This window comes from Tetrao urogallus (genome assembly GCF_951394365.1).
Source record: "Tetrao urogallus genome assembly, chromosome: 5".
Taxonomy (NCBI): domain Eukaryota; kingdom Metazoa; phylum Chordata; class Aves; order Galliformes; family Phasianidae; genus Tetrao; species Tetrao urogallus.
The window spans coordinates 15,888,011-15,909,267 of record NC_136818.1 but is presented as its reverse complement, the minus strand read 5'-3'; the positions used below and the strand labels follow the sequence as shown (position 1 = coordinate 15,909,267).

At 36.2% G+C, this 21,257-nt stretch overlaps 1 protein-coding gene across 1 annotated transcript in view; it reads left to right on the top strand.

The window, feature by feature from the left end:
* Nucleotides 1-21,257, top strand: part of EVI5 (ecotropic viral integration site 5) — a gene marked incomplete at its 3' end in the record, with an annotated part of 58,744 nt that overhangs the window by 20,280 nt on the left and 17,207 nt on the right. The window contains exons 13-17 of the mRNA XM_079536245.1: nt 2,904-3,038; nt 5,216-5,356; nt 5,852-6,010; nt 7,563-7,709; nt 11,133-11,228. Coding sequence (XP_079392371.1) covers nt 2,904-3,038; nt 5,216-5,356; nt 5,852-6,010; nt 7,563-7,709; nt 11,133-11,228 — 678 coding nt within the window. The remainder of the gene's footprint in view (nt 1-2,903; nt 3,039-5,215; nt 5,357-5,851; nt 6,011-7,562; nt 7,710-11,132; nt 11,229-21,257) is intronic.

Genomic DNA, 21,257 nt, shown 5'->3' with positions numbered 1-21,257 from the left:
CATTGAAGTGCTATGGTTAGTGTGCAAATGTATGAGCAAAGTTAACAGGGCAGTATAGGAAGCTGGAAAGGTGTTTTGCAAACAGATACATTTATATACATTACAAAAGTAATATTAGGAATGTTTGGCAATCTTACTATGTGACACATGAAGGAATAATTTGGAAAAAAATAAATCCAGTTACGTGAGGCTAAGAACAAGGATTTAATTCGGGGGTAAATGATTGTAAAACTGGGTTTTTAGTATTTCAGGTTATAGAGGCATCTTCTGAAGATATATCAAGAAGTGTTTCTATAGTGAAAAGGTTGGAATGGTGCTCAGAAATGTAGATTTGTGGTGTTCTTTGACACAAATATGAGGGCTTAAGGCAAGCACTTAAAGGCAATTAAGACGGATATTTAGCAAACAAAGTAGCATTTTCTAACATCAACATCTAACATCAATTTGACATATATTTGTCAGTGATTTAACCTAAAGTTGTTTTTAAAAATTAAAAATCACAGCTTTGAGCTTCTGAATATTTTAAAAAATTTATTTTGATCTTGGTTATACTTTATTGCCAATCCGCCAAGACTGGGTTTAAGGGAGTGGCATGGCTGTTTTTGATGCTTGCTTCGTGGCTAGGTATTTAGAAGCATTTAACTGTGTCCTAAGTAGGCCAAGTCTGAAGGCAGATTTAAAAAACAAGTTGTGAGTCCAAAACTGTTTACGTTACTCACATGTGTTGTTTCCAAATCAGGATGTGTTTAGCTCTTCAGATCCACTATTTCCACTCCATTTCCTGAAAAGTCTAGAGGACTCCAAAGCAAGCATGCTGCGTTCATTTTTGTTTCCTATTCTCTTGTTTGTGGAATCTGAAGCAAGAAACTGAGAGTCCACCGCTCCATCAAAGTTGCTGTTTATGTCATTTGATAAACTTGTTCAAACAGCTAAGGAAGAAGAAAGCTGTTGCCTGTTCTGTGTCTCTGCATATTGTTTCATGTGCTATGGATGCCCTCCTATCGTGTGCGGTGATTCTGGAAACACATTGGCGTTGTCTGTCTGTCCTTTCCTGACACTTCAGTTCAGGGCTACCTCTGCTACTTGCTGTGTGAAGACAATATGCAGATTGAAAACAGTACATATTAAATCAGTGTTGTGTAAGGAAAAGTTAATATCTTTGTGCAGTGTTCTTGGTGCGTTCAGCTGTGCAGCTAAGTAGTCAAGCACTTTTAATTGGACAGTCTCTGTGATGCTGAAAACTGTTTGCACAGGTTACGTTTGCCTTGTAGTGTTTTGTGTATGCTCCTCTGTTGTAATTCTGTGGATTCATATCCTGTGTATTTTAAGAAATGTAATAAAAATGTATCTGTAAACAGGTGAGTTTGATCAGATACGGTTTAGATGTAGTTGGCATATACAAGTACAAAAATGAGAAAGTACTTCTGTGGCCATGTAATCGTGTGTGATAAATTCCTGTTCGCTCTATTAGTGAGGTCTGTGCAGTGAAAGTTAGGGAATGTTACATCCTAATAGCAGCACACAGAACTAACAGCTGCTAACTCAGCTTTTTTTATATGAAGACTAAGTTGTTTGATGCAAAAGCAAAGCAAGATATGGCTTTATAGAAATTCATGGAATATTCCTTAAATTGCCTTGCAGATTGAGTAGAACTTTCTTTATGAATCCAGGTATAGTATTAATTTGTCACAGTGTAGTTAACAGCATCAAAGATGTATTCAGTTAATTCCTTTTGATTATAACTGTTTGGGGTAACTGCATAATCAGTAACTGGACAACTATGTTTTTAGCATTGTAACAGTACTGGATAACAGTAATTTAAATGCTGATATAGGATGCCATGGCAAGTCATGCAGGTCTAACAGTGTGTGGCGAATCTCAAGTTATGTTAAAGTCACTCAGGAAAAAAATGTGCTTTCTAACTATTGACTGGACTGAAAAGTAGTGAATATGATTTCAGTTGAATTTCTCTGTTGAAATACACGTTTTTACAAAATTGTACTTAAGCAGGTGTAATGATAGCTCTTACTTTTAAGCTCTGACTAATCAATCAAATAAGTTAATGATAAATTAACTTGACTCCAATTGTGAGATTTTTCTCTTTCTCCGGAAGTTCAGAAAGAGTAGCTTTAAATTCTGAAATGATATTTTAATACTGAAGTATTGTGTTAAAGTGTGTAATTCTGTGCAGTAATAGACTTGGACTAAGTTCTGTGTGTGAAGTACCAAATCTGATGTAGCCTGGACCTATGCTATTGGTATGCCATCTGTCTAGAAGGGGCTATACTACTACTTAGTCCTGTATTTTTTTTTCCTCTTAAATCCATAGGGTTTATCCTAAAAATATATTACAAGAAAGAATATATATTCTGTGAGTAAATAGGAGCCTAAAGGTTGGAGTGAAATAAAGAGGCAAGCCCAAGTAACAGTGCTTTGAAGCATATGTGACTTATTTTACATTCAAGATTATGGAAGGCTTCTGCTGAATCAAAGTTTGAGTAGGGATCAAGAGAAATCCTCATATTAACCTTGTAAATAGCTAACCTTAAGCCTTTTTTCAACACACCACAAAATAGCTACGGATCCTTCATTTTTATTTTTTTTTTTCCCTAGTTTGGATAACATTGAGAAGAAGGCATGAATCATTGCTCATGAGTACTCAGAGAGGTCTCAGTCTGATCCTATACCTTTGGTCTTGTATGGCTGAAGTTGTTTGAGAAGAGTAGTAATAGGGTTTGTACACATACCAGTGGCGATAGACATGTTAGTAGACCTTCTGTATCTTAAAGTAGTATTTCTAGTCTTAAGCATTTGAATGTATGGTTTTTCACTTCAAATTTGACACGAGACCCATTTTGAGCTATCTGTGCTTCGTACTAAATATATTTCTGCAAACTTTATAGCATAAGTGCAGTTCACGATACAGTGAAGACTTTGTGCTACAGCTGGAAAAAGAGCTGGTCCAAGCCAGGCTGAGTGAAGCAGAATCCCATTGTGCCCTGAAGGAGATGCAAGATAAAGTTCTAGAGATGGAAAAGGTAAACCAAGCCCAGGATCTTTGGTATAAAATAGCTCTATAGATGGAATGCGGGTCCCCGTAGTTATTTGTGTAACTGTGCTCTACAGTTTTGACATATGTTTTCATGATTGTAAGATGCTTTTCAAATTTGAAGTTGATTATAGCAAAAACAAACAACAAAAAATAAGCCACACCAAACAGAAATATCAAAAAACAGTAACAAAAACTAAACAAGATGTTTACACTGAGAAGGGCCTATGATTGCTTTCTCCTGTGCCTGTGTTGGAAAACGCAAATTCAGGTAGGGTCTTAACTGCAAACATCAGCTGTTTCAAAACTATATTCTGCAATGAGTAGCAAGCCTATGGTGAGCCTTGAAGTGATGTGGAACTATGAGTATTTGGAGCAGACACGAAAGAGGAATTCAAGATTGCCATTCCCCAGTCTTGTTCTTGAGTATCTCCCGCTTTCTGCTATGGGCAGGAAAGTGTATCTGCTGTCCTTAGCATGAAACTCTGCTGCTTTTCAGGTGCCAGTCATTTTGCAGTTTTCTGATGCCAGAATTCTAGCTGGATTCAAACAGTCTGTCAGGCACTTTATTCTTAATTTGTTGTCAGGTTTTTCTTCACAGAAAATAGAAAAATACAATTGACCTTATTTAAAGCACACTCTTTTATTGTTTTGGGAGATCATTTTCCTATGGAAACTTGAAAAAGCTGCATATTCAAGAATGTGGACGAAACTTAATAGTTAACTTCACAGGACTCATCTAGTTAAGATTTTACTTAAAGAGCTTGACTGGGGATCTGACAGAGTAGTAGTGTTGTAGTTACACTGGTAAGAGGTCAGAATCTAGCATCCATGTCCAATCTGCTAGTTTCGTTTTTGTTGTCCTCTTTGTTTTAATATTTCATTTTTAAATGTGTTATTACTTGTATATTTAAACTGTGTTATGTATTTTATATGCTGCCCAAGACAGTTCCTCTTCACTCATTGTGGCCTGGGACAGCCAGAATGTTGCATACCCATGATTCTCTAAAAATTTAGAAAGAATACCACTTTTCTTGAGCTATGGGAGTTAGCATATACTGAAAACTTTAAATATGAAGATGTTGGAGTTGTGGGGAAAAAAATGATGTACCAGGCAAACTTTGGATGTCAAGAAACATTTTAGTCTTTAATGAACTTAGGCATGTGAGAAAGTGACTCAGGTTAACTCCCCTCAGTTTCTATAAATACAGCTCTTTATGTGGCATGTCACTAACAGTAATCTGGAAAAACTCTGCTTGGTAACCTGAGACTTGAATGGCTGTACTGCCCATAATGTAAGCATTAAGAAACAGTCAGTTTCTTGGTTTGCTGATGCTTACAGCCCATAATTTGGAACATGCTAGTAAATGGTGGCTTTGCTGTGTTAATGTTGAAGTACTACACTCAACTCTCAGGAAAAACTGGAAGCTTTCCCAGCACTGTCTCTACATACTTGATTTTGCTAGAAATTACAACTGAGAAGTACAGTAGAAAATGATGAAGCACAATTGAACTTTGAGTGTTTGGTGAGCTATGATTCAATAAAAGGAAACTAGTTGGGCAGCTGTCCTCCTTCCCTTCTAGTGTTTTTGTTTTATCTCCAGACTTTCATTCTTTCATCGCTTTTCCTAAGTAACTTCTGTGGTGTGCATTGCTGTTTTATCTCTTTCCAGTCTTTCTACTTTTTCATGTCTTCGTATACATCCATGTACTTTCACTTAAGAGCTTTCTTGACTATTAGTAAATATTAATGCATAGTTTCTTTATCAACATACCTTTTCTTTTTCAAAAGCAAATTATCTCCTTCCCAAAACCTAAATTTCCATTTATTTTTTTCTGTAAAACGGAGTAAGAACTGTAACTCTAAAGGTGTAAATTTTGTTCCTCATTTGCTTTATTTTTGTCAATTATTTCATAATCTTTTCTCTTTTTTTTTTTTTTAATGTGCCAAAAGTAGTGTAAATAATCTTTGGGAGGGATAATATCCAGTGAAATGGACAATTTAAATATACCTGTAGTCATTAGATATATTTTGAGGTACTTTATAAGAGATGTATTAAGAAATTTTGGTTAGCAGTAGGAGTTTTCATATTTGTGTTTTGGAGTGGATCTTGCTAAGCAATATTTTGTTCAGATGCATGTTTAAGAGGACGTTCCTTGTTCCAGAGGAACAGCGCTCTCCCTGATGAGGAAAATGTTGCTAGACTACAAGAAGAACTGATTGCAGTGAAACTAAGAGAAGCAGAAGCTTTGATGGGTCTCAAAGAACTAAGGCAGCAAGTCAAAGACTTAGAGGAACACTGGCAGGTATGGGCACCAAGAGACTGTTCTCTTTTTCTTCTTTTCTAATGGATGATGACAAGGCAAGAAAATCTTGAGATGTTAAGTAGGAACTAGTGACTGTGGAATGTGAAAATATCACTAACTTCAGAAGTATGTTGGAAGTTGTTCTCTAGCTGTTGCAGATGACAGAGGCCTGTACTAACAACCAGCCATCCTGGTAGAAAGGAAGTATCCCATCAATACTTCCACTTCAGTAAATATTAGAAGCTCTTTTTCAGGATGTATTTGAAATCCTGTGACTTAATCTAATCTAGTTGGGAATCACCGCCTTCGGTTTTTTAATGATCTATTCTTAAAACTTGTATAGATTTCTAGATTTTTAGACCTAAAAGTAGCATTTTGAGCAACTTGGCATTGTACAGCTGAGACATCAAGGAGTTCTTTAAAGGAGATTACTTAAGTGAAATTAGAGAACACCAGGAAAGATGAGATATCAGCAATGATGTGGGTTTTTTTTAGCGTCACCTAGCTCGCACCACTGGGAGGTGGAAAGATCCTCCGAGAAAAAATACAGTGAATGAACTGCAGGATGAGCTGATGACAGTCCGACTGAGAGAAGCAGAAACTCAGGCTGAATTGAAAGAAACCAAACAAAGAATGATGGAGATGGAAACACAGGTATGATATTTAGCATATGAATTGACCAGAATGCTGCCAGACTAGCATCAGATGGCCAATACCATTTAATGGTCTGTACCATTTATGGGGATGACTTTAGCTCTAAGATGTCATAGTCTCTTTTTTTAACTGCTTTTTTCTTCGTATCTTAGACTGGGAGGGAGAATCAAGTGCAGTGCATACAATCAATCTAGCATACTTTAATGTCCCCTTACAGGACTAAGCTTTCACAATTTCTTACTTGGATTAACTGGTAAACTCTGAATGTGTGTGAATCCTTATCTGTTCAGTTGTTACTGGGATGCTAACAAAAGTGTGCTTAAGGTGTTTCCACCTTCACAAACCTTTACCTAATTGATGATTCACATATTGTAATTTCAAGTCTTAAAGTAACAGTGCTTTTCTTGTGAAATTGCCAGTACTAGATCATCTCCTGAAAGCCTGAATATGGTTACTAAGCAGGAATCTTGGTGTAACAATAGCCTATTGTCACTTTTCAGCAGAAGCTTTACCTTTCACCTGCTAAGAAGAAGTGTATTTTAGCATTACTGAAATGTGCAGAATAGGCAAGAAACAACTTATCTGCTAAGATCCTTTTTATGTAACTGTAGTGCAAGTTAAGTGGTCAAATCTGAAAGTGCAATGTACAATTGGTACATTCATATTAATTTGTGAGCTCTCCACTGAATTGATATTGAACGTGCTGTTGATTGATAAGTGTTTGTAACAGGTCTCTGAGAAATCTTCCCATGTATCAAGATGTGGTACTGAAGAGGGAGAGAATGGCTATACAATACATGGTAGCTTACTACTGATAGAGGCACCAGTTTATTCTACACTAACTGAATAAAGGTGTTTTTGTGCCTTCTAAAACTTGTATTTAAATGTAAATACTGTTAATGTATGTTTTGTTGTTTTTCCTTTCTATTTGTTTTAGTCAGTAGGGGGCACAGGTATCCTGCACTCTGGGTTACATGCAATAACCTCAAGACCTCTAGGTTGCTCTTGTTTCAGTGTTAAGCATTGAGTCTGTGTTATGTTGGTGAGCTGTCATTTGAAACAAATGCAGTGGTTCTCAGATTGTGTTGATCTATGCACAGCCTCCTGTAAAAAATGTCTTGTATTAAAGCACTGATCTTAGTTGTACTGTATTACTTCCAGGATTTCACTGGTTAAAGAAGTGTGCATGTAGTATTTCTGATATACTTGATGTTCCGTGGTTGCACCAGCTAGTAATTGTAATTGGGGTGTAAGTTCACAAAGGCTTTGACTTACGTAAGTGCAAGATGAGTAGAAATGTGTACAGCAACTTTATGTTCTTGTTCTTAGAATGAATTCTCTATTTAAGAACCCTTGAAATATCATGGTTGTGAAAAACAAATGTCATGCAAACTTTTGACTTAATTTAAAAAATTCTCAATGTTTTCCATCAAGTTTTTTTTATAGCAAATGATCTGTCAAGTCTGTCTTGTCAGACTTTAGGGAGGTAAACTAATATGAAACATCTCTTATTGATGTGCTTTCTTTTTTTTTTCCTTATCATAAATGTCAGAGTCAGATCAATAATAACCATTTGCGAAGGGCAGAGCTGGAGGTCACCAGCCTGCAGGAGAAGGTACAGTATCTTAATGCACAGAACAAAGGACTTCTTGCTCAGCTGAATGAAGCAAAACGTAGACAAGCGGAGATTGAATGTAAGGTAAGCAACATGAATAGATCATTTGCATGCTTCTATGTTTGTAATTTGTAGTGTTTTCCACTACTATTTTATTTTCCAGTTTGACAATGTCATCTTAAATTTACCATCTCAAAATCATTTGAGGTTTTGACAAAGCTGTTTCTTTGTGGTCTCACAAAGATAAACTTTGACTTCAAAGTGTGATTCTGCTTTACTCTCTACTGCTGTCTGTGTGAAATGAGTAAAAAGACACTCTTCTGCTCAACAGATTCTGATTGCTATGTGCTCTGATTGTCTTAGTGACAGAAGACAACTTCAATGCTATTACTGCAGAACTAGCTTGGGTTCAGAAATGGCAGTAAAAACCGTCTTTGAATGGAAAAATGCACAGAGAAGAGCGTTAGGGTATTCACTACCTAAACAGTAAACTGCTTGTAAGAGATCAGCCTAAAAATACTGGGCAAGAAAGTGTTCATTACCATCAGTGCACCAGAGCTCTACCTGATGTTTTCATCCCAGACTTAGTTTCATAACTAAGTACATAACCGATCCCTAATAATTTCTCTTTCAGTCATGTGCATGCAATATGGAAAGGCAGTAAAGGATAAGCCCTACAAGGTTTTCTTTTAACTTGGATGAAACTTTTCCTGAAATGACTGTTGATACTTCTCTCAAAGTGCAGTCTTAGTTGGAAATTGCTATAATTAAGACCTAATGTACTGGAGACAGTAAAGCAACTTTCAACTTCACTCTGTCTCCAAAAGATGTTTGCGGAGTTTTTTATAAAATCAGCTGGCGCTGAGTGGCCAGTAATTTCTAAATAGATGAGTTGTGTGTTAACATTCATCCTATAACAAAATGAATGCTGCCTGTTGTACTGCAGTTGCAGATTTAGCAACTTGAGAGCAGATGCTGTTACATAATGTAAGTTGGTCATATCTTAGTTATGTCCATGGTGTATCCAGACATTTGTTTCTCTTTTTTGCTCATATAGAACACAGTTACCAGCTGGGTGTTTATTCCACGTTTTTTCCAATGTACGTGTGTTTTGTTTTAACAATATATAACTTGAGGACTGGCTGAATTCTCCTCGGAAGATTCTACTGATAACGTAAATAAGAGTGTCAAGAGTGTAGTGAGTGGCTTGTCGCAAAGCTGCTAAGTCTGAAGATGAATTGGCACTCTATGCATAATTTTCCTGTAATATATTGTTTTTACAGGCTTGATTTTTTATTGTAATCCTTTTTCTTCAAGGTAGTGCATCAATGTAATCAATTCAGTTGTGTAGTAAAATTTCATCTTGTCTTTGCTAATCAAAGCCATATTGTGTAATTTGTAATTGGCAACTTTTTGCTGGTTTCCCTTAGTTCTTTCCATAAGGAAAATGAAGCTACAGCAGCAGCAGCACTTGTCCTACCTATAGGTACCAAAAGTAGTTTCAGTGGCACTGTGCTAAGTAGTGTTGCTACTGACTTTGGCTTGAAATATAGAGAATATAGAGTAGGTTGAATTGAAAAAATAATTTTGCTCTGTAAATACTTAAAATAGTTAAAATAAGATGTTGCTGATGCAACAACTTCATAATCAAAACTGCAGTCTCAGTGGTCTTTCATATAATATAATGGAGCAATACAAATGTTAAGGTTATGTAGCACTAAGTATTTTAAGCTACACTTGTATTTCCACTTTGCATTTGCGAAGTTCTTTTGTCCCGATTCCCCCTGGAAACTGATGTTTGAGTATTTTTTTTTTTTCTTCCTGTCATTTCAAGATATCTGAAGCTTTGCTCTAGTGTTGTTTGTCACTGAGGTTTTGCCATGTAACAATATTCGTACTTAAAAATCCAAGTGAGTCCTTCTAACGCATCTTCAACTCCCCAGTTCTCTTGTGTAAAACAAACAAAAAAACCCAAGTAGTATATTCTGCAGCTTGTCTCTCTTGAAACAGTATCTTATACTTAAGTAGAAATTGAAACTTGTGTAGCAAGCTGTATATCATACCTGTGCAGTTTTCTGTCACTAGTGTGTACTTCATGGTTTTTTATGTTTGCTACCTCTACAGCAAGGACTTCATTTCAAACAGTTTATTTAAAACACAGCAGTAATCTCTCTAATCAGCTGTGTTAAAGGACCTACAACAAAAGAACTATGTCCTCACCCCAGTTGTCTTTCCTATCAAATCCTGTGGTACTAACTGAGCATATGCCTTGTTTCGGTGATAAAGTGTCAGTGCCATCTAGAGCAACACTATTGACTCATCTCAGATATTCAAGTCAAATCAAGCCAAAGAGAGTCAGCTTGCAGTTGACTATATATGATCCTGTAGGCTTGTGGACTTGGCTTCATGCAGGCAGTCACACAGTAGAATTTAGCAATAATGGCTGAGCTTTGACTTTGGGTTCCTCTAAAATGGAATTAGGTGACTACAAATTCTGCTAATTAGGTACTGCAGAAAGTGTGATTTAATTACAGGGCTCTTTTTAAAACATACAGCATCTTTTCATGTAGCTACTGTGGACAAGTTTTGGCAGTTAAATTCAGTTTCAATCAAATTGTCTAAAAAAGTAAGAATAGCAAGTATTGTGAATTAGAAGCACGCATTAAATGAAGTACACATTAAAATAACTGTGATACTTGAACTAACCTACAGTAACTATAGTTTGTGGAGTTCCGCCATTCTGCCATGGAAGCTATATCTGGGACTCACCTGTCTTTTCCAGACGTTGCACTCTACCTGGAAGTATTATTGACTCATTATGTATCCCTTTTTTCCCTGTGGTTGTACCAAGCTGGTGACAATATAACACTGGTAGATTTGTGTTCTCAAGTCTTCAGGGCTTACCTCAATAAAACAGAAAGTAGAGAAACTTCCTTCTCTTATCAAAACTCAAATTGCAAATCACTGTTAAATTTACAGCAGGAATCTGTTCATTAGTTACAGGCATTAGTTTCATCCTACGTGGTCTTTGTTGTATACTGTCACTAAGACAGCTGAACATAAATGAGGTTGAGTATATCTCTTCTTATTTGTTTTTAGAGAAAGGTGAAATAAGTAACTTCAGTGTATCTTTGCTGTCTGTTCACAAAGGAGAAGCTGAAGAATGTGGTCCTCTGAAGAATTGTCGATACCTCTTTCTTAATTTACATTATAGTGTTTCTAGAACAAAGGGTATCTGTTTCTTGGACCTGGACCTTTGTGGACAATATTTTTCACAGGTATTAGGTGGTTGTAGTTTGGAATTAGTATTAGATGTTTACAGAATTCTATGGACTACAGAATTTAAAAAAAAAAAAAAAAAAGGGAGGGGGGTTCTTTAGAATATACTTTGTCAGTAGGCATGGTACTCTTCAGCAGCATAAGTTCTCTTTGTGTAGTTCTGAGTAAAAAATGCACAGTTATTGATTGAAACTGGTATTATGGGTTGTCGTTAATTTATTCTTCCAGAGTAAAGAAGAAGTGATGGCAGTGCGGCTCCGTGAGGCAGACCGCATAGCAGCTGTGGCTGAACTCCAGCAGCACATTGCTGAATTAGAAATCCAGGTAACACATGCTCGTATGAAACGTGTGGCTTCATACTCCTTCTTCTTGTACCTTTTTTCCTTCACTTTCTTTCTTTTTTTAACCTGTTGTGAGCAAGACACTACTTGGCAAAGTGGGATAATGCTGTCTTTGTATAGTGTGCCTCCTTTATAAGCAAAGGCCTTACATTTACCTTCTGTGTGTACTGGTGAGCTTTTAATAATTGTTTCTGTACAAGCACCATGTGACTTCTTTGTTTTTACTTGTAATGAGTAATTTTCAATGCTATATCAGGTTGGAAGCATACCATTGAAAAACCCACATTTTGATTTTGGCAGACATTCCTGTCTGCATGTAGTTTTCTTCTATGATCAGAGTTAGATTTGTTCTAAAACGTACCTCCATTATTTACTTAAACCAATACTTCTATTTAATGCTGTGTATCACTGTAGGATTTGAAGATGCATTCTGTAGCCCTTGTGCTGTTCCTTGTACTGTTCCATTTTTTTTGTCTTGAGCCCACTGCTCCCGTAATGAGAGAATCATAAATGATTTCTATTTTTTTGGCTAGGAGAAATCTTGATGGGTTACTGCAGACAGTCATTCATGTACTTGCACACTGCTTCCCTACCTGAATTTTGTTGTCTGTCCGTGAAGGTTTTCTTGGTTATTAATCCTGGATTCAAAGCTGGTTGTTATCTAGTTTCCTTTCTTTTTCTCTTAAACTGGCAGTGCTAGTGTCTGATTTCCCTCTGAAATTTCTCCTTCAAGATGATTTCATTTTATGGTGTGAAAGTTCAACTTCTTGCATTTTTTCAAAATCTTCATGTATGGTATGAACTTGCTTCATAAAACAGTTTTTTGTTTCTTAACTCTTGGTTACCATTTTGCTAACAGCATGAGGAACATGTCAAGTAACGTGTTTGCATATTGTTTCTAAAAGATCAACTTGATTTATGTAGATGACTGTACAAATAAATTTGATGGAGTTTCCGTAAAGAATTTCAGTTTGAATACTTTTTCCTGTAGTGAAGCAGGCACTAAATCTATTAAAAGATAAAGCAATCAGTTGATCACATAATGCTTAGATAATGCGGTGATGAGTACATTAGAACTACTTAGATAAGTTAGGATTGCATATGACTCAGTTATCTTCTAGAAAGATAGTAAGAGAATAGCTGAATTCAGGTCAGGCTTTGTCTTCTATGTTAGCAATCTGTCTGTAAAATAATTGTTTTATTCATTCCAAACTATCTGGTTTTGCAGGTGAGGAACCACCTGCACTTTTTTTGCTTTTTTCTACTGTAACACTGGCTTTAAATGCCATCCTGATAACTTTGGCTAAAACGGATCTTCCAGAAAGCACAGTAGATCTGGTGTTATGAAATAGAGAATACAACAATCTGTTGTTTTTTTTTCTTTCACTGAATTAGAATTTTTTATGTAAACAAGTCTCTTATAGCTCTCTCCTATTCCTTTTCCATACTTCTGCCTAAGCTGTGAGTGTCAAATTATACAGTTTTTATCATATCATGGGCATTTAAAGAATGTAGGTGCCAGAAGGGTAAACTCTTTTGTAAGCCTGCTTTATACATGCAAGGACTTCACTGCCCCTGTTTTGTCATGATATTTCACTGTCTCATTCACTTGTTTCTCTCTCCTTCCTTTTCACAGTCACTTCTTTGCATGATGCCATCTTTAGTTTTTTCTACTTTTCATAATTAGGTTGCTTTCTTTTGTCTCCTACTGAAGTGCATTTCAAGTTCCAGTCTTTTTTTGTTACCTTAGATGACACATGTTAGTGATTTCTTCATCTGTAGCCTCAAGATCCTTTGTTTTCTGTACAAATGAGAATGACTGTACTTTGTGTATAGTCAGAGCATGAAGTCATTCTGTGGCTGCAGTATGTACCTAGGAGTTTCCGTGTTAGAGTTTGATGAACTACTGATCTCAAGCTTGTAGTAGTTCTGAAATATAGCTTGTGTAATTGTGCAATGCATGTTTTGAGTGTTAACTTCATACATACATTTAAAACAGCAGTGGTTTAATAGAAATAAATTACTTTTATGTCTTCCTTCACACTTCAAACTTGTCTTGAAAATTTTCTATTGCGCTGTGGAAGATTCTCTCTGCTTATAGAACCTTGCACAGATATTTGACTGGTGTTTTGACAGCAAATATGAAACTTAAGATCAAAAGTTCCTTTCAGGTACTCAGGCTCAAAGACGTCTGAAACATCTGCAACAACAACAACAAAAGTACTAATGGAGTTGTGAAGTATTTACTTCCAAAGCCAGCAAGCTAAAACAAACTATTGATCCTACTGCTTCAACAAAACCTGTTTTTTAAGAAAACAACAAGTCTCAATATGGGGATGAGGTACTAAATAACTTTTTCCTCATTGGAGAAAGAGCTGCCTCATTCTTTTCCATTCAGCTTGCTGCTGGAATGCTGTGACCCGATGTCAGTGGTGGAGGGCCTTTTAATTGAGGCTTGCCTTAATGACTTGAAACACAACATTTGATATAAAGTGCATGTAACTAATCTTGGAGCGTGGATGTCTCAAAGTGATTATGCTGAGTAAGAGGCATCATAAATAAGTCTGCTTGTGATTATTCCGAAGCTGATGAAACTTACCACACAACCTTCGTCTTTTGTGTATGTGTGTGTGGAAAATGGTGATTCTGTAGGAAGCAGGGGAAAACGTAGGGATTCAGTGCAAGGTCCACATGGTCCATAGCAATGCCTGACTTAAATCGGATTTTTCTTTTTAAATGTTTGTGTAGGTGTAGGTGTGAGACATTGGCATTAACTTTTGCAGAGTATCACTACTCCCACATATAAACTGTTCTGACATACACAAATGCTAGATTTAAATCACAGTTTGAGGTCACTCTTAGTTTTGGTTAGTAATAATGACAAGGAGAAAGAGGTAGTTTTATCATTTAATAGTAGATGTAACTTTGTAGCAAGTTTGCTGCGATTCAGTTATAAATATTTAGTTATATTTATGTATTTTGAATGTCATTTTATCTTAGGCATTGAGTTCTTGATGCTGACCTGTTAGACTTCTGTGTAAATGTGTTGAAATGCAAAAATAATCCACGGGCATTCTTACTCAAGTCTGAGACATTCCTTAATGATAACGTAATTGGAATGCCTAATTCACAGAAGTGACGGAGAAAAACCTTGAAGCTGTGTATAAGCAAAGGTGTCCTTTGTCAGCCATTTTTTCCTCCAAGACCAAGGAATGGATATTTGCTCTTTATGCCTGTAGTCCATCAGTAAATTCCTGGGTTTGCTTCCTCAAAGAATAAATCTTTCTTGTTATTACTTGATCTGATGTAATAGCTACAAACTGCAACAAGCAAATGTTCTAACTCCTTAATATCAGCCTTTCAAACACTATTACTTGTGGTTTGTCTCTACAGTCCCTTATAGCTCTCAGGAAAATCTCTACCAAGCCTCACTAAATCTCTACCAAGCTCCACTTTCTGGTCTGTAAGAGCAGGTGTTCCTTCTGGTCATGTATAGTTGGTCCTGTTGGTTATTCAACACTGGTAGAGTTTTTGTTGCTGTTAGTTTTTTTTAAGCTTTCCTTGAAACAGTTGAAGGCAGAACAGGCTAAAGGTGAGAGGGGGAGGGAAAAAAAATTTTTTTTTGAAAAATTCAGGCAAGGTTAAATTAAGCTGCAGTTATCAGTTAATGTCAGTCAGCTGGCCAAGATAAGCATGGTGCCCGTGAAGCATGGACACTGGGGAAACAGAGCTGGGAAAACTGTGGAATGCTCTTCTGCATTTTAATCTGTTTCTCTCCATTTCCATTCAAATTACTGACTTGTTGCTACCCTCCTAAAATGGTCCATGGCTAGTTTGGTATGTGGAGATACAGAGCACATTTCTGTTATAGAAAATTAGTTTTACATGTGAGTAATCTCAGTAGGAAAACTCGTCTGTTGGTTAGGTTGATCTGGTCAGGGGGGTAACATCACTTCCTTCTTGGTGTGTTTCCTGGCAGATTCGGAGAATTGTCACATTTACCCATACTTAACCGTGTCAGAGCTGCTTTGAGAACAACTGTAAAGGAAGTCCATGATTGTGCTAGTTCTCTCTCCCACAGTTAAAACTTTTAGCACTATTTCACTAGAATGAAGCCTTTCTATGGCCTCTGTTTAATAAGTTTTCCAAGTACTGACTGTTGAGTAAAGAAATTGTTTCCATCTTTTCAAATTACAGGAAATGTTTTTTCTCTTATCAGTAGTGGTATGTGATGTTAGTGATGTGTTTTTTGAAAGTCTAGAATGAGTCACTGTAAAGTCACTGAAAGGACACTAGTTACCACATTTACCCTTCTGAATAAACTTCATTTACATCTCAGTGCTCTGTCTTGCCACAGAGGTAAGAGTTTAAAAGCCTACCCTGAAAAGAGTCTGAGGCAGATTGGTAATAAGTAAATATTTTAAGTCAGGGCAGGGGAAAAAAATCAAGGGTATTGAGGAAATACTCCTTAGATATTTTTAGTAAAGTTGATAGATTATTATCTGAGGAACAACTGTCTCGTGTCTCTTCATTTTTGACTACCAGTAAAACTATTGATTTGGTTTTTGTGTTTTTCACAGTTATTTATTAAAGTAAATAAGATCCCTACATATTCTCTTAAATGATGTAATTTCTGACATTTATTTTCATACTGTAATCATCAAGAGTATACTGGAAAACTGCTACTGTTGGAATGCAACTGGAATTCTATTATTTTGACCTTCTTAATCTTAAACATTCCTTAGTTTAAAGAGCAAAAGCAGGCATAAGTTCTCCAAGGTGTTTCAGATGTTTTTGGTGAATTTCTAGTTTGAACTCCATTTTATCATAACTACTAACTATACTTAATTTTTATGTGGGGTTACTGTACAGTAACAGCTTCAGGTATTTAAGATAAGCATTCTCTGAAGCAGTTTGTCTCTATGCTATTGACTTGCCAGCTGTGTATCTTGGTCCAGTGGTTGGATTCCATATACTCAATAGTTCTTATATACATCAGGTAAATGTGCTGCTAAAGACTAACTGCTGTTTCTTGGGAAGATATAGAAATGGTTTTCTCTTAAAAAGTCAGCCAAAGGAGGACTTCAGCCTGATACTACAGCCATGTATCTCAATTTATGCTTGTCTGTGGGCAGAATTCTTACTCAGTCTAAGAAGCCAAACTTTGAGGAAAAGATACGTTCTCAGGTGCTCTTGTAGTAAGTAGATCTTGGTGTGCAGACAAGTGCAGTAACTCTAGTACTTCAAAGCAGGGTGAGTGAGGGAGGTGAGAACTCCCACAACTGAAGGTGCTTAAATATTTTAGCAGTTACTTTTTTAGTCTTCAGGGCTCATTTCCTGCCCTTCTACTGCCTGTGCTACTCCCTCCTTTCGTAGCCTCTCAAGTCAGTTTGGACTGCATGTGGCTGCTTCATCTGTTACAGCTACTTTTTTTTTTTTTTAGCAGAGCTGATACCTGCCCACTAGGTTTTGGCTTTTTTCTCCCTGGTACAGAGACTTGTGACTGCGCCAGTGCTGGGGGAGCTGGTCCATTTGAAGATACAGTAAGACGAGGAGAGGCCAAAATTGAAATAATGGCTTTTGAATGACACAGCACCAACTAGTATTACATTTCTAAAATCCTTCCTGAGAAGGGGAGATGGGCACTGCAGTGTTGCCAATATGAAGAAGCTGTATACTGTAGAAATTCATGTAGAGATTGATTTACTTGTGATGGGGGTTTTTAAACAAAAAGTCCTTGATTCTACATTTGCCTAACTTTAATTCCTGCACTATTTCAATTTCTTAACCCTTTTTGCTTGTTGATGCTATCTGGTTTCTTTAAGTACGTTATTTCGAACTTAAAATGTCTATTAGTTGTCAGGAGGCCAGGCATCTTTGTATTGTGACCTCTCCAAATATACCACAGATTTTCTGCAATTGTTCTATCTCTATTAAAAAAAAAAAAGACAACAAAGGAACATTAACCACATCCTATGCATACAATATTAGATCTTTAAACTCCTTTAACACTTTAAAAGGTGTGATATGCATACCTTAAGCACACGTTAAGATACCACTTAAAATTTAACATTCATTTTTGAACCAGTCCAGTTTTCTGATAGTTTTATTCAGAAATACAAAACTGCTGAAGCACAACATAAAACCAGCTGAGTTAAATGCTTCGTTACTACTGAACTAAATGGTACAACAGGGAGCATTCAATAACTCATAAAAGCAGCTTATTTTTTCTGTCAGTGGGACCATCTAGCAAATGAGGAAAGTCAAAGCATATGGAAATGTGATTTAATGAAAACAGATAACTTTGTTGTTGGTACACCTTTTCTTAACTAAAAAAAGTCAAAACAGGATTTAGAATAAAGGAACACCATGAGTAGAGCAGTTAGCTCCCCCTTTTTTTTTTCTAGGAGGTTTTACACAAGATAAATTTTATTTCCTTTGTGCTTGAGCACTGTTACTATTTAAGATTGATGAGATTAGGATTTTCTTCATCTTTTTTTTCTGTGGAAGACTTGCCAGATCAATCCATACTAAAAACACACATTTTCCAGCACATCTGCATGGCTCAACACTTGAAACATGAAACTAGCAATGGTAATAGGATTGACTAAGAAGAAATGCATCAAGACTGTTCTGATTGTAGGCTCAGATCTTCTGTGCTTGGACCACAGTCTTGTGGGCAGGTGATCCTCTGTTCCCCATCTCAAGTTATTCTTAAAATAGCTGCTATCTAGTGAACTAATTGCAACAGCCATATCCTGGCAGATAATATGATGAGGATGTAATCATTAAGAGTGCACCAGTATTGCTGCCTGAAGTACTGAAGAGAATTTGAAACAATTCAATGCTTGTTATTGTTTTCACTTCTTACTTTCTTTCCCACTTCCATGTCACTTGCAGCCTAACTAATTCCCTGTCCCTCTTTTCAAGGCAAATTTAATTCACGTGTAGAACTGAGAACAAGGAGCTCTATCAGATTGCCCTATGCCACATGGCTAGATCAGTTTGAAGAGTTAAAATTTTATCTATGTAATATAGTGTCATATTTGAGACTGAAAAAGCCAAGCTGAAGTTGCTAAACCTTTCTTAATAAGCCACTAAGTTAAGCATGAACTTAAAATCCCATGTGTGGTTTTCTTGTGTGAGAGAAACGTGTCAAGCATCAGTATGTTTATTGTTTGCACTTTTAAGTAGTCACGGTGGCATAAAAATTAGTGCCCAAGTGTATCTAATGTAATCTAGAATTATAATGCACAGGAGGGAATCTAACCTGCAGGAGGACAGAATTTTGGGTTCATACTACTGTAGTGGAGATTTTTGCTATTTAAAGATATGTGCACAATGACAGTGGTCATTGAAAAGAGACTGTCAGGTCATTACCAAGATCCCTTGATTAGTAAAACTTCGTTGTTCTTTTTTTTGTTTTTATTTTAATGGTAGTCAGGAAATACAGGATACTGTTGTATGTATTACCTGGTGTAGGTTGAGAATGAGATCTAGAACTACAGAATTCTTAGGAGAAAGTATTCTGTGTTTGTGACATATCAGAAAAATAATAGTAGGGAAAGACATTCCTATTGCTTTCTGGAATATTAAAAGGGACTGCACATACTGAAAGCTCCCTGTCATCAGATTTTGATCTCCTGTCAACTGTCACAATGAAAAACTAGTGTTAAAGGATGTTACAATGAAAATTGAAATTTGCCTTTGATAAACAAATACTTAATAGAAGCTGAAAATTGCTAGCAAGTAATAAGAACTCAATATAAATATAAAATGTCTGGAAAGAGAAACAGTTTTGTATTGAGGAGAAACATCAGTCTCTTAGAGTTCTAAATAATGAAGGGTAACAAGGCTTGTACACTGTCAGATGAACAGAAATATTCACAAATATTTTTAATTGCTTTTATCTGACAGGTGTACGATTTCAGCTGTCTGCTTATCTGATTTATAGAACAAATGATATTGTTGTAAAAACTGAAAAATATTTTAATTCTAGAACACGTGATAACTGCATGTTTTCCAGTGGTTTGCTTGTGCACCTGCATGAGTACCTTTTAAAAAAGAAATGACATAAACAACTTGGAAGGAAAAATAACATAGGTAAAAAAATACATCCTTGCTGCTCTGAGAAATGAATAGCAGCTATGAAGAAGATTCTGATACGTTGCCTAAAATTTGTGTGGCACCCTTCCAATTTACCCACTGAAAATAAGCTCTGTAGCTTATAGAACATGGATGCAGTTTGTTAGAAATACTTGTGGTTTTCTAAATTTTTTGCAGCTAGATAAAAGGATCGTCTTCTGACCTCTAGTGTTTTCAATGTTGCAAGAGGAGATTGCAGCAGAAGTTTTCTTTTAAAAATGTGTTGTAGAAAATCACGTTGCAAGGTTCCTGTGCTAAACACATTTTGATGAACTGTCACCTCTACAAAATCTGTAAGTTCTGAAAGGAAAACTGAAACTGTCTTTGACCACTATTAGTGACGAGGACCTTGCAAGCCAGGCTCGTACTGACATTCAGTTTAAGCTGATTGGAGGTAGACTGTTCTTCCATCAGCAAACTTAATGTTGAATTGTTCTGTGATACATGTTAACTTTACGGTGTTATTTAGAATAAAAAACATATAAGTTTAATGATATATTATTCACAGTAATGTATACTGTATATGGTATGTAGTAGCAGCTTTCAGCTATTTGTGCAGTGCTGAATTTAAGTGAGTAAATCTTATTGACTTTATTGTTAGCATATCATAACAACTTGGAAAAGGCTGCATCATGTCCTCTTGTGCACTCAATTCTAATATAAACTCAGATGTTTACTCTAAAAAAGCTGTGGCACCTGTCTTATATTAGGTGTCAGAAGCTGGCTTTCCATTTCTTTCTGACACCTTGCTTTGTGGTTACATAGTAATTTGGAATCAAAGGAACAACATGCTAAAATGGAAAATTCTGTTTCAAGTGAAGGACTTACATGAACGTTTCTTCCAAGTGCTCCTGCTGTGACAAGAGATGAAATCATCCTTGTCTAAATTCTTAGCATCGGTGAAGCTTTTTCTTCAGATGAATGTAAACTGTATTACTTTTGCTCTGTAAGTTATGTTCCTTCTGTTTGTAACTTTGAATACTAACTAATAGTTATCCTTGTAAAGGGAGATGAGTTTTATATATATCATTATTTCAATCTCTTTAGTACAAGAAAAATAATGATGTTTCTCACTTGGTGTGTGTGAATTTGAGCCATAGATTGGCTTGGAACTGAATTCAATGTGGTATAATGCACTACTATTCCATTGTAATTTATGTGAGTTAATAGTAAATATCACAAAGTAAGTTTGTGATGTGTACTCTGATGCAATAAAAAAACAGCTTTAAAAAAGAAATATCTTTGAAATAGTTGACACTACTCAGGGCTCTTCTCGTTATGTAGTAAAATGGTTTGGAAGGCAGTGCACTGCTACTAACTTCCTGGCACAAGTTGTGTCCTGGTGGCGTTTCAGGGAAAGCTCTCAGTTAAAGCTTTTTGTCTTTTGAAGAGTAGTTGACATTTCTCATTCTCTGAAATTCTGTTTGCAAATTACTTTCAGCTTGCTTGTTGAAATGCATTGTTTACTTTCTTCAAGTGTAAGTAGGAATTCAGCTACTGTTAGAAAGCCACCTGTTCCACGTACAGTTGGGTTTCTGTATTGTATTGGCTGTGTGTGATTTGCAATTAGTGCAAAGACTTATAACATTTCAGCCAAAGTTGGTGCCTGCTTCAGAAATTATTTATCTGGGGGGGAAAAAAACAAGATTTTTTTTTTTTTTCTTTTTTGAGATCTACTAAGGATTTGGTTTGGTCGTATTAGAGATAAGCTGAAAGTTAGCATTGGAGGCTGAATGTTTCAAGATAAAGTCACCTGCAGTTAATAACTGCATTTACTTGACAAATAAACGTCCTCTTCATCTGTTTATCTTTGTACAATTTATTGTTGTACCTCTTAGAGCAGTGACATTAGGGAACATTCCTCTCT